At 42.0% G+C, this 12,567-nt stretch overlaps 1 protein-coding gene across 15 annotated transcripts in view; it reads left to right on the top strand.

The window, feature by feature from the left end:
- The window catches only part of DTNA (dystrobrevin alpha), a 340,802-nt gene that overhangs the window by 73,607 nt on the left and 254,628 nt on the right, over positions 1–12,567 (top strand). For 4 of the 15 annotated variants that reach the window (XM_075353303.1, XM_075353302.1, XM_075353299.1 and 1 more), the window contains exon 1: positions 470–668. The exons of 4 other annotated variants lie outside the window; for them this stretch is intronic. In XM_075353303.1, coding sequence (XP_075209418.1) covers positions 652–668 — 17 coding nt within the window. In that variant the 5' untranslated portion in view covers positions 470–651. Of the gene's footprint in view, positions 1–468; positions 669–12,567 lie in introns of those variants that run through there. 7 more of the 15 variants (XM_075353306.1, XM_075353305.1, XM_075353301.1 and 4 more) reach the window with 3 other exon arrangements.

Below are 12,567 nucleotides of genomic sequence, written 5' to 3'. Positions count from 1 at the left end.
TAACTTTATAATCCGGCACATAAAAGCCTCCTGATTTAGTGGCATTCTTCTGGGCCATTGCTTAGTTTCATGGATCTTTATTGGGTTTTCATGCAGGGGCGACACTTCGTGCCTGGTAACCAGCAGCTCGGAGGAATGTGCTTTATAATCCGTCCCTCGGTAAATTACTGTCTTGTGTCCTCACAATTGTATAGAAAGGGCTTGTCTTCCTCTTTCAGGTCTCCCTCTGACAATCAGGGAAAGCTCCTCTTTCATCCTGTAAGATAGGCTGGAGACAGCTGAACGATTATTTAGCGAGATATCCTAGAAAAGACAGGGCGAAGTGGGGGAGGGAGGCGAGGGGAATGTACAGGCAGCGGCGGGGATTGGTCAGCTCTGCAAAGGCATCTGTCTTCAGAACTACACTGGTATGTGAAACCGAATCACTGGCAAGTTATAGATAGAATATTCAGCATCTCCAGCCAAAACCCAAGTCCAAATCCAATGTTCGTCTGTGTCTGTGTCGGCGCTCTCGCTGCGCTCTAGTTTTTGTTTTTATTTTTTGTTTTTGTTCTGTGGAGACTTTTTTTGTTCGTGCTCGTGTTTTTGTTTTTTTGTTTTTGTACGAGTTGGACAAACAGCTAAAAATCCAGATCACGCTCTCTCCGAGTCATGGTGCAAACTATAGGGTAAGTGCTCTAGTTTTCTTATGCTTTCTAGTGTAGCCGTGAAAGTGACATGATGTGGGTGCAGGTTAACTATTTAAAGACCAGTGGAGTATATAGGAAAGCACAGGTTACTTGTGGGCAGGTACTGGCGGAGTCAAGTTCAAGTTACTTCTAGAGGATTTCCAGTATATTCTTCCAGATTGGGAATAACATGATTTGTTATATGTGATCTGTATATATTTATATAATTCTAGTCACATGTAATATTCATCAGAAAGGTCATTATTCTGTCTGTGAACTAAACTTCCATTAATGCCTGGGTGAAACATACCTAACGACTTTTGGCTCTAGTGGAAATGACTTGTAACCCGGCATAGCCTGCAGCGTTTGAGATTAGAGCTGCCGTGTTCATGTCAAGGTGTTATTCATATATTTTAATACCGGAACGTGGGCATGTGTGAATGTCCGTCAAAATGTCATGAATGGGTCACTATGGTACCATTATATTTTTAGAGACGTGATATCACTGACATGAGTTACTTTGATGGCATTTCTTAACTATGAGCGACTGAAACCAATGTAGTCGTGGCACCTGTTAAAAGTCATAAAGCGGTAAAAAGTCATGTCAGTAGCCTTTGACTTGTCTGGGAGATTTACCCATCTGTTTTGTACTTTTGTACACTTATGTATATTGCTGATATATTTATATTAATAAGGAATATAGTAATGTCCCGGCACATTGCTTATTCTTCCTAGATGAGCTTACCATACACTGGCGGATATAAATGGAGAAGGGCCCCTGTGCAAAAACAGTATATGGGCCCATTACAGTCCCATAACGTACCAAAATGCACAATTCCACCTACCGTGGAGGTAGAAATGGGCCCCCTGACCTCTTGCTCCAATGTTATATCCGCCCCTGTTGCCTGTTACTACATGTACATCAGCTGCTAGAATATTGGCTGCTCATAGGGGGTTATGATTAGAGATGGGTGAATAGTAACTATTTAGTTTTCGGAAAATGCTTAGGAAACACCAAATACTATTCCAGCAATAGTCAGGGCAAGAAAAATGCTCAGGTTCCCCTTTGACTTCCATTAGGTTCATTATTCATGATGAATAGTAATAGTAGTTTTAGATTCATTAAGAATAATCCGAACACAAATGGTTCTATTAAATAGCTATGACTAGGGCTGAGCGGACCAGGACTGATCCGCGCGGTTTCAATGTTGCCCGGGTGCCAGACCTGGGCCTGGGATTCCGGGTGTTTGATCCGGATCCAGCACTTGAGAAAATAAATTAAGGGCAGAATAAAGAAAATTAAGAATGAAGCAAGAGCTCATACTTACCCAGGCTCCGGACGGCTATACGCTGCTCTTGGTTTCTCCCTGTGTCGCTCATTTCATATGCACGGCTTTCCCCGGCCTGGCGTATGTGATTGGTGCAGTCAGATGCACCCCCAGCCTTTGTGACAGCGTCTGACGGCTTCCGCTCACAGACACAGTCTGCGGGTCATCGTTGACGCGGCTCATCCTAGGCCTACCGGTGCACCAGGAGGCACAGGCTGAGCAGAGGAGGAAACATTGCCGGCACGGCTCATCCTGGGCTTCCCGGTGCACTGGGAGGCGCAGGCTGAGCAGAGGAGGAAACATCGCCGACACGGCTCATCCTGGGCCTCCCAGAGTACGATTTATGCATCGGGAGGCCCAGGCTGAGCAGAGGAGAAAACATCTCCGGCACGGCTCATCCTGGGCTGCCTGCTTCATGAAGCAGGATGCTCAGGCTGAACAGAGGAGTACACCTTGCGGGTGCAGCTCATCCTGAGCGACTTGCTTCATGAAGCAGACCGCTCAGGCTGAGCAGAGCAAGACACATTGCGTGCTGCATATTGAGCATGCCACCCTAGCATGTGACCAATTACGTCATACATGGAAGGAGCGCAAATATTTTTGCATCTACCTTTACTTTTAGTGCACGGTATCGACCCACGCAGCTCCGGAAGTGAATCCGTGACCCGGAAGCAGCTTGCCGCCATGAAAAGGAACATGGGTGAGAACACCGCACGTGCTCCTATCCCCCTATCCCTTCCACCAACATTTTTAATCCCCAGATTCTGGTTCCCATAGACTTATATGGGTACCAGATTCCAGACAGGATCTGATTTTTTTTTTTTTTTTAAGAAAATGAGCAGGGACCCGCCGTTCCTGGTTTTTGCGAGTCCGCTCAGCTCTAGTTATGACTAATGCACTCTACGATTGATCTGTCCTTACAAACTCCAGTCATTGCAGACCCCATTGACATAAATAGGGCTTGTTTGAGCTCAGTTTGCTGTTATTACCATAAAAATAATGAAAACCTTAATTAAAGCAAATCTTGATAGGCACAAATACTGTGGTTCTAAGGTGTTTTTCTATCTCTTATATTTATATATATATATATATATATATATATATATATATATATATATATATAATATATAATATATATTAATATATCATTTTTATATTATTAAGCTTTAAAAAAAGTATATTGGTCAGGGTTTGATTTAAAAACAAAAAAAAGACAAAATAAAACATCCAATATTAACATCTTTAGTGGGGAAAAAAATACAAAAATATAGATATGAAAAAAATATCAACACAAAAAATACATATTTTAGTACATGAAGAACTGAAAAGATCAATCTGTGTGATGTAAACCTGGTTATGACCTAGTGATCACACCGAGCACAGACCACCACCTTAGGCCTCTTTCACACGTACTTGTCCATGGTGTGGGTGCGTATATGTGTGCATGTGTCCGTGTGTGTGTTCAGCGTGTACTAACCGTGTGACATCTGGATAGCACACTGACAGCAGGAACTTCTAAACTCACCTGTCTATGGTGCTAATGTCTTCGGCGCTGCTGCTTCCGGGTCCTCGGTGCAGGAATATTCATGAGCATAATGAGCAAGGGTCGGAAGCAATAGCAGCGCTGAAGACAGCAGGACTGGAGACAGGAAGATAGAAAATAATTTTATTTCACAGACACGTGTTTTCTTGTTTTTCCTATATGTGTCACACAGATCACATCAGTGTGTGGTCCGTGTGACACCCGTGCTGCTAGAGGAAAACTTGACATGTTGCCGTGTGGAGCACACAGACACACGTACGTGTGCGCAGACCCATTGATGTTAATGGGTTTACGTGTGTACGTGTCTACGGTATGTGTGAAAACTGACGCCACACGTACTGGAAACACGGACGTGTGAAGGGGGCCTTAGACCTTTAACTCTTTACATGGAACAACTATGGAGTGTAACTTCTTTTCCCTCTCTTGAAGCAATGTCATCTAAAAACCATGGAATGCTGTACTAATTTGACCCTAGAAGTGTGGGCTAAGATTAGAATTAGGCCTTGTTGACATTTGTCATTTGAGCTCTGCCATATCTCTACTGCATAAAAAGTCCAACATTTCCAGAACTGCATCTAGGGAAATCTACTTGCACGCTAGGACATGTTTAAGATCACTGTGCCCCCCCACAGAAGGGTAAAAACCTTCAAATTTGGCATTATTAACACGAGCCTATGAGAGGTTCACCTGAGTGCAGTATTACACAGAACACTAGAGATGGCCGAAGAGTCAGATACTGAACGCTTTCTGCCAACTGTCATTTCATTATCACCTTACAAACAACTCAAGGTAAATATTGACTCTCAATTTTAGTTAATTCCCTTTTTGCCCAAAACATCCTTTTGGGTCACCTGTAAGCATCAAGTTGTTAAAAAAAAAATTAGCCATCTGAAATGGATAATATATTTGGGCCGTGCAGCAACTATGGCAGGAAATATATGATGACGAATTTGAAACAGTTTGAAATCGGGAGAAATAATGGAGAGAAAATAGCGCAGTAGGGTCTTATCCGGTCAAGAAATAAGGAGAGTCGCTCATCTGGTCATCGTTGTGTCACACAACCACAAAGAAAGACTTCCGCAGACCCACAAGTATACCAAAATACCAAGAATGGGTTAAAACGTGCGATGCCTGAATGAAGGGGACTGGAGAATGGATGAAGCCAAATATTTGGCTTTGACAAAACTTGATTGATGCAGTAATGTGTGTATTACATGTGCTATTGGTGCCTTTCCACAGCAGAAATGCTCTTAAAAATGCACGTTTTTACCTGTGAAATTTTTTTTGTATCTAAGCACTTCTACAGGGAAAATTTGCATCTTAGGCTATGTTCACACACTGCATCTCTTCTAACCACAAAGATGCAGCGTTTATGGTCCAAAAAAACGCACCCGCGGCAAAAACGCATGCATTTTTGCCATGTTTTTACTGCATTTTGCACGATATGTTTTTCAAATCAAATCTATTGATTGGAAGGGCTCAAAAAGGCTGGTAAAAATGCAAAAAGAATTGACATGCTGCATCGTGTTTTCAAGATGTATGCTGAATAGTCACATTCATGTTTCAATGAAAATCAATAATAAAAAAAAAATATTTGGTTAAAAATGCAGCCAAAAAAATGCACTGTGTAGACAGCAAAATAGAAATCTCATAGACTTTTCTGGGAGAAGGAAATGCATGCATATGGCTGCATCTTTGTGAGCTCAAAAATGCTCCAAAAACGCAGTAAAAGATGCAGTGTGTGAACATAGCCTAAAACTTGTCAATTTCTGTTACAGGTACGCCATGTTGCAGATTTTAAACGCTCACCACTTTGACCCTAAATTTTTAGCACAGCGAAAAAAAAAATCATCATGGGAAGTTAACCTCAGAGAAGAAGCTTCATTTTATCACAAATGAGAAGTTTATCTTTAGCAATAGTATTTAAAGGGAACCTATCATATAAAAACATCGCTATATGGGGTTAATCTGCAGGGTAGTAGCATTCTAAAACTTCCTGGTCGCACTGAAAGCCTGCCTAGCAGGAGGAAAACTAACTTTATTCCTCCCAGCAGCCTCTGGCTTTCAGTCATAGCAGGACAGTCAGGGCAGTTTGTTGCCACTCAGTACATGTCTGTTAATGCCGGGGCTTGATTATCGCTACCAGCCACCATGTAGTTAGTGACTAAAATTGTTGTGGCCGCTCCTCTGTGACTGAAAGCCCCAGGCTGCTAGGAGGAATGAAGTTCATTTCCTCCTGGGCCGGGCTTTTAGGCTGGCAGCCAGGCAGTTTCAGAACGCTATTAAACTGCAGATTAACATCATATTTTCAGGTTAATAGCGTTTTGACATGATAGATTAACATTAAGAAGGCTTTGGAAGTGATTTTGGAGATGAAAATTATATTAGTGTAATTAAAAGAGAGAGTCTGAAGTGTGGTGACATCACTGAAAAGGCGAGAACAGCGCTGGATGCTGGAGAGGACAGCAGGAGGGGAGTGTAATAAAACGCTGACAGTATACAATATACACAAATACACAGATTTAGAGAATAAACGTTAATGAGGGCTTCTTTAATGAATATAAATAAGGCCATTATTGAGTAATAAGATGAAAGTCTGAATAGGTGAAAACAATATGAAGAAATGTTTTGTTTTCAGATCCGGGTCCTTATGGGCTATAGGGGATCGGCCTTTGTTGACATTTACCTCTGACTGATAGCCATCTTATAGATTTTGAAAAAGATGAGATATTGTCAGACATTATTTTTATGCATATGACAAGCTTTGCAGGGATTAAAGTGAAATATTAAAGGGTTGTGTGGTCTAACGCCACAAAAATGTTCATATTTTCCTTCCAAATTGCTTTAGTTGCTGTGAAGCACCTAAAGGGTTAATAAACGTCTTTGGGTATATTCAGTTACCTAGGCTCCTCAAAGTCACTTGAAATGTAATGTGGTCCCTAAAAAAAAAAAAAAAAATATTTGGAATTTTTTAGGGAAAATTGAGAGACTGCTGATAAAGTTTGAACCCTTCAAACTACCTAACAAAAAAAATAATTTTAAAAATGATGCTGATGTAAAGTAGACAAGTTGCAACTGTTATTTATTCATTATTTTGTGAGACGTAACTCTGGTTTAGGGAAGAAAAATGCAAAAACTTTGAAAATTGTGAAATATTTTAATTTTTTGCCATATTTTTGATATTTCCATAAATAAATGCAAATAATATCGACCAAAATTTACTACTAACATGATGTAAAACAATCTCAGAATCACCAGGATTGAAGCGTTCCAGAGTTATTAAATCATAAAGTGACACTGGTCAGATTTTAAAACAATGAGGCTCGGTCATTAACCTACAAAGTGGCCCGATCCTAAGGGGTTAAGGGTATAAAAATTCAAAGTTTGAAAAATGTTAAATTTTCAACATTTTCTCCTATTTTCTGATATACTTATTTTTTTAACAAGTAAACGCAAAAAATATTTTCCTAAATTTAACACTAACCCAAAGTACAATATGTCATGAAAAAACATTCTCAGAATCACCGGGATCCAGTGAAGCGTTCCAGTTTGCTACATCATAAAGTGACACTGGTCAGAATTGGAAAAAATGGCCTGGTCATGAAGTGAAGGGCTTTGGGGTGAAGAGGTCAAAGAGTTGCTAAATATTTGCAAATTTTTTTTGTTTTTTTGTCTCTTCAATTCCTTCCAGATTGATGGGTGTCTGGGTCCAGTGACCTCCACCAATCGTTCAAAAGACCCCTGTGATGTGCATAGGAACTCATATCTCCTGAGTGCATGTGAACAGCGAAGTACAGATTCCATAGAAAGTAGAGACGTTCTATGAAAGCCGTGCAACCCTCTCTGTGCATGCACGGGCAGGAGATGTGAGCTTCTGTCTCTTGCGCTGGGCACTTCCCAGGCAAAGGGATCTTAGGACTCAGACCCCAACATTGCAGGCAATTGAAGGGTCAAAAAAATGTTACAAACTTTAGCTATTCTCTTAACTATTTTGCTCTAGTTTTCTAGACCATTTTCAAAATTGTCCATTTTATTAGCAACACAGAAAAAAAATACAACATGGGCACTACTGTCATCCACATATAGTCAGTCTCGACCTGACAGATTCATTGTTTAAATCCACACCGCAGGTAACATCTTTGATGGTGCTCAACCTTAAAGGGAAGCTGTCAGGTGCAATATACACCTAGAACCACAAGCAGTATGGGTGCATATTGCTAATCCCTGCCTAACTGTCCCTGTAAAGAGTATAAACATTTTTTCTAAAGATCCTTCATTATATGCTAATGAGACTAGGGACTAGTCGCAAAGGCGTTAGTTACCTTATCTAGTTGGCCCCCTTAGCATGTTAGCACGCCCCTTTAGGTGTACCGACATGCTAATGAATGCGCAGTGTCAGAGGCTTTGTATTGCTCACCTCTGCTGCCATCACTGATTTTAAGCTCCGTGCGCACGATCAGAACGTCCCCAGACTTCCAGGTCATGCGCACTACACCAGTTTGAAGCTGGAAGGCGTACACCTGGTTTCATAGTACGAATGACTGGAAGTCTGGGACTTCTGATCATGCACACTGAGCTGAAATAAAGTGTCGGGGCGGAGGCAACAGAGCGGTAAGATCGACCACAGGGGCGTACTTACATGCTAAGGGGGCCAAGTATCCAAGGGAAGCATCACCCTTGAAATTAGTTGTTGGCCTTCTTAGCATATGTTTAGAAATAATTTTTCTATTGATCCCTTTATCTATGCTAGTGTATACAGGGACGGTTAGGCAGGCATTAGCAATATGCACCCAGAACTGCTCGTGGTTCTAGGTGCATATTGCACCTGACAGGTTGCCTTTTAAAGCAGCGTTCCCAAACTCCAGTCCAAACGGCCCACCACCAGTGCATGTTTTAAGAGTTTCCTTAAGGTACCGTCACACTAAGCAACGTCGCTAGCAACATCGCTGCTGAGGCACGACTTTTGTGACGTAACAGCGATGTTGCTAGTGATGTTGCTGTGTGTGACATCCAGCAACAACCTGGCACCCTGCTGTGAGGTTGCTGGTTGTTGCTGAATGTCCTGGGCCATTTTTTTAGTTGTTGCTCTCCCGCTGTGAAGCACACATCGCTGTGTGTGACAGCGAGAGAGCAACAACTGAATGTGCAGGCAGCAGGGAGCCGGCTTCTGCGGATGCTGGTAACCAATGTAAATATCGGGTAACCAAGAAGCCCTTTCCTTGGTTACCCGATATTTACCTTAGTTACCAGCGTCCGCCGCTCTCACTGTCAGTGCCGGCTCCCTGCTCTCTGCACACGTAGCCGGACTACACATCGGGTAATTAACCTGATGTGTACTCTGGCTAGGAGTGCAGGGAGCCAGCGCTAAGCGGTGTGCGCTGGAAACCAAGGTAAATATCTGGTTGGTTACCTGATATTTACCTTAGTTACCAAGCGCAGCATCGCTTCCATGCGTCGCTGCTGGCTGGTCACTGGTTGCTGGTGAGATCTGCCTGTGTGACAGCTCACCAGAAACCCGTGTAGCGACGCTCCAGCGATCCCTGCCAGGTCAGGTTGCTGGTGGGATCGCTGGAGCGTCGCTTAGTGTGACGGTACCTTTAGAATTGCACAGGTGATGGAATTTATTACCTGTGCAGGTGATTCAATTATCACCTGTGCAATTCTAAGGAAATACTGAAAAGATGCACTGGTGGTGGACTGTTTGGACTGGATCTCTGCCATAGAGGAATAGTCAACGTATCAAAAGTAAAAGCTGAAGTATAAAGGAACACTCGCTAATTGATGAAAAGTTCAAATTGTTTCCCACTTTATTGCGTTTGCACATAAAACCAGGCATTGCTGAGACAATTGGGCTAAGGCCTTGGTCACACGGATGAGTGCAATGTGAGAAATTCTCGCATTGTGCTCTGACCAATGTTAATCAATGAGGCAGAGCAGAGCTCTTTTTTTTCTCCTGCCAAATTGGCATGAGCAAAAATTCACAGCATGCTGCAATTGGCAGCGTTTCTTGGATCATGCGCACCCATACAAATCCATGGGTGTGTGCGAAACCTCTGTGGGTGCATGTGATGACATCTATGTGCAGTACAATATACACAGAGACATTCATTAAAGAAGATGGAGAGACTAAGCACTTCCATCTTTTCCGCACCGATTCTCGCATGTGTTTTTGTATACAAGAAATAACTGTTAAGTCTCACCGCTCTGCTAGTGAAATGATGTTCTGCTTAGTTGGGCTTATGCAGTTTTATTATTTTTCTGCATTACTGAATCTATACCTATCCCAGACCATTTCACCTCTGCTTCCATTTTTTTTTTTCTGTCCGGGTCCAGTGTCTGACGTTTCTGAGGGTTTGCCTACCCTTGGTTGCTCCAGTCTACTGTCCAGGTTGCCTCGAACAATGAAAGCTGTCTGATCAAAGACTTGCTCACTCTTTGTTTTTTTTAAAGAAAAATTATGAGTTCTAAAGGGTTCTAGTTTTATGCTAAAATATATTATCATGACTTCTGTCTCAATGCGATTGCATAACTGTCCATAATTATATACAAGGGCACAGAAAAAGGCTGTTGTAAATCAATTACAATAATAAAAAAAAGCGCAGAAAAAGTTTTCCGAAGTGGCTCACACCTCTCTATGTAAGGCTCTCCTTAGCCTGCTGCGCTGTTTTGGGGGTTTTTTTTTTGTTTTTTTTTCTGGTAAAATAACAGACACCATGAAGGTAAAAAGGAAAACATAATTACTAACAGTAGTAATAGTGCTGATGTGAACAGTGTCCAAAATTATAATCAAATTTACAGATTGAAATTGCATCCTGCAGATGTAAGAACCTTATTGCCCACAGTGATCAGTACTATTTCCATTAATTTACACTCCCATGATTTCATTCTCCCCCATCCCTTATTGTAATTTGTGATTGTAGGAACCCACTGCACTGATCCTGTATCTGTCTTGTTTACAAAGTAAGGAACAATGAGATCATGTGATCCGTACGCGTCCTCGATTCATGGTTGTAGCAAGAAGCAAAGATAAAAACAAATTGTGTGCGTATATATATATATATATATATATATATATATATATATATATATATATATATATATATCTATATCAGTGCCTACAAGTAGTATTCAACCCCCTGCAGATTTAGCAGGTTTACACATTCGGAATTAACTCGGCATTGTGACATTTGGACTGTAGATCAGCCTGGAAGTGTGAAATGCTGCAAAAAAGAATGTTGTTTCTTTTTTTTTTTTTTTAAATTGTGAAAAGTTTATTCAGAGGGTCATTTATTATTCAACCCCTCAAACCACCAGAATTCTGTTTGGTTCCCCTAAAGTATTAAGAAGTATTTCAGGCACAAAGAACAATGAGCTTCACATGTTTGGATTAATTATCTCTTTTTCCAGCCTTTTTTGACTAATTAACCCCTTCAGCCCCCGGGCACTTTCCGTTTTTGCGTTTTTGTTTTTTGCTCCTTTTCATCCGAGAGCCGTAACTTTTTTTATTATTCCGTCAATCTTGCCATATGAGGGCTTGTTTTTTGCGGGACGAGTTGTACTTTTAAATGAAACCATAGGTTTTACCATATATTGTACTGGAAAACAGCAAAAAAATTCCAAGTGTGGAAAAACTGCAAAAAAAGTGTGATCGCACAATAGTTTTTGGGATGTTTTATTCACCGTGTTCACTATATGATCAAACTGATGTATCTATGTGATGCCTCAGGTCGGTGCGAGTTTGTAGACACCAAACATGTATAGGTTTACTTGTATCTAAGGGGTTAAAAAAAATTCACAAGTTTGTCCAATAAAAGTGGCGCACGTTTTGCGCCATTTTCCGAAACACGTAGCGTTCTTATTTTTTGGGATCTATGGCTCAGTGATGGCTTATTTTTTGCGTCTCGAGCTGACGTTTATAATGGTACCATTTTTGCACAGATGCTACGTTTTGATCGCCTGTTATTGCATTTTGCGTAAAACTTGCGGCGACCAAAAAACGTAATTTTGGCGTTTGGAATTTTTTTGCCACTACGCCGTTTACCAATCAGATTAATTGATTTTATATTTTGATAGATCGGGCATTTCTGAACGCGGCGATACCAAATATGTGTATATTTATTTATTTATTAACCCTTTAATTTTCAATGGGGGGAAAGGGGGGTGATTTGAACTTTTAGGTTTTTTTTTAATTTTTTTTTTATTTTACTAGTCCCCCCTAGGGGGCTATAGCAATCAGCAATCCAATCGCTGATCGCTATCTGCTGATCACAGCAATACAGCTGTAAACAGCAGATTCAGTCACTTTGGTTTTCCCTCTGCTCTCGGCCGAGGGAAAACGAAAGTGAAACATCATAGCAGCAGGCGTCATCACATGACCCTGTGCTACGATGGCAACCACCGATAGTCACGTGATAACACACGTGACTTCCGATGGGGGCAGCGGTAAGTAACAAACATGGCCGCGCGCATTTAAATCTTGCTGCCAGACTTTGGCAGCAAGATTTAAGGGGTTAATGGCCGCGGGTGGAAGCGATTCCACCCGCGGCTAGCAGGCACACATGTCAGCTGTTGAAACAGCTGATATGTGTGCCGATCCACGCTGCCTGCCCACGGCAGCGGGCGGGGCTTCACGGGTCACTATCCTGGACGGATAGATCCGTCCAAGGTCGTGAAGGGGTTAAGACCCTCCCCAAACTTGTGAACAGCACTCATACTTGGTCATCATGGGAAAGACAAAGGAGCACTCCAAGGCCATCCGAGACAAGATCATGGAGGGTCACAAGGCTGGCAAGGGGTACAAAACCCTTTCCAAGGAGTTGGGCCTACCTGTCTCCACTGTTGGGAGCATCATCCGGAAGTGGAAGGCTTATGGAACTACTGTTAGCCTTCCACGGCTTGGACAGCCTTTGAAAGTTTCCACCCGTGCCGAGGCCAGGCTTGTCCGAAGAGTCAAGGCTAACCCAAGGACAACAAGGAAGGAGCTCCGGGAAGATCTCATGGCAGTGGGGACATTGGTTTCAGTCAATAC

Source organism: Anomaloglossus baeobatrachus, chromosome 6, assembly GCF_048569485.1.
Source record: "Anomaloglossus baeobatrachus isolate aAnoBae1 chromosome 6, aAnoBae1.hap1, whole genome shotgun sequence".
In the NCBI taxonomy this organism is placed as follows: Eukaryota; Metazoa; Chordata; class Amphibia; order Anura; family Aromobatidae; genus Anomaloglossus; species Anomaloglossus baeobatrachus.
Note: the sequence above shows the minus strand (reverse complement) of the source record. Positions and strands in the feature narration are given on the sequence as shown.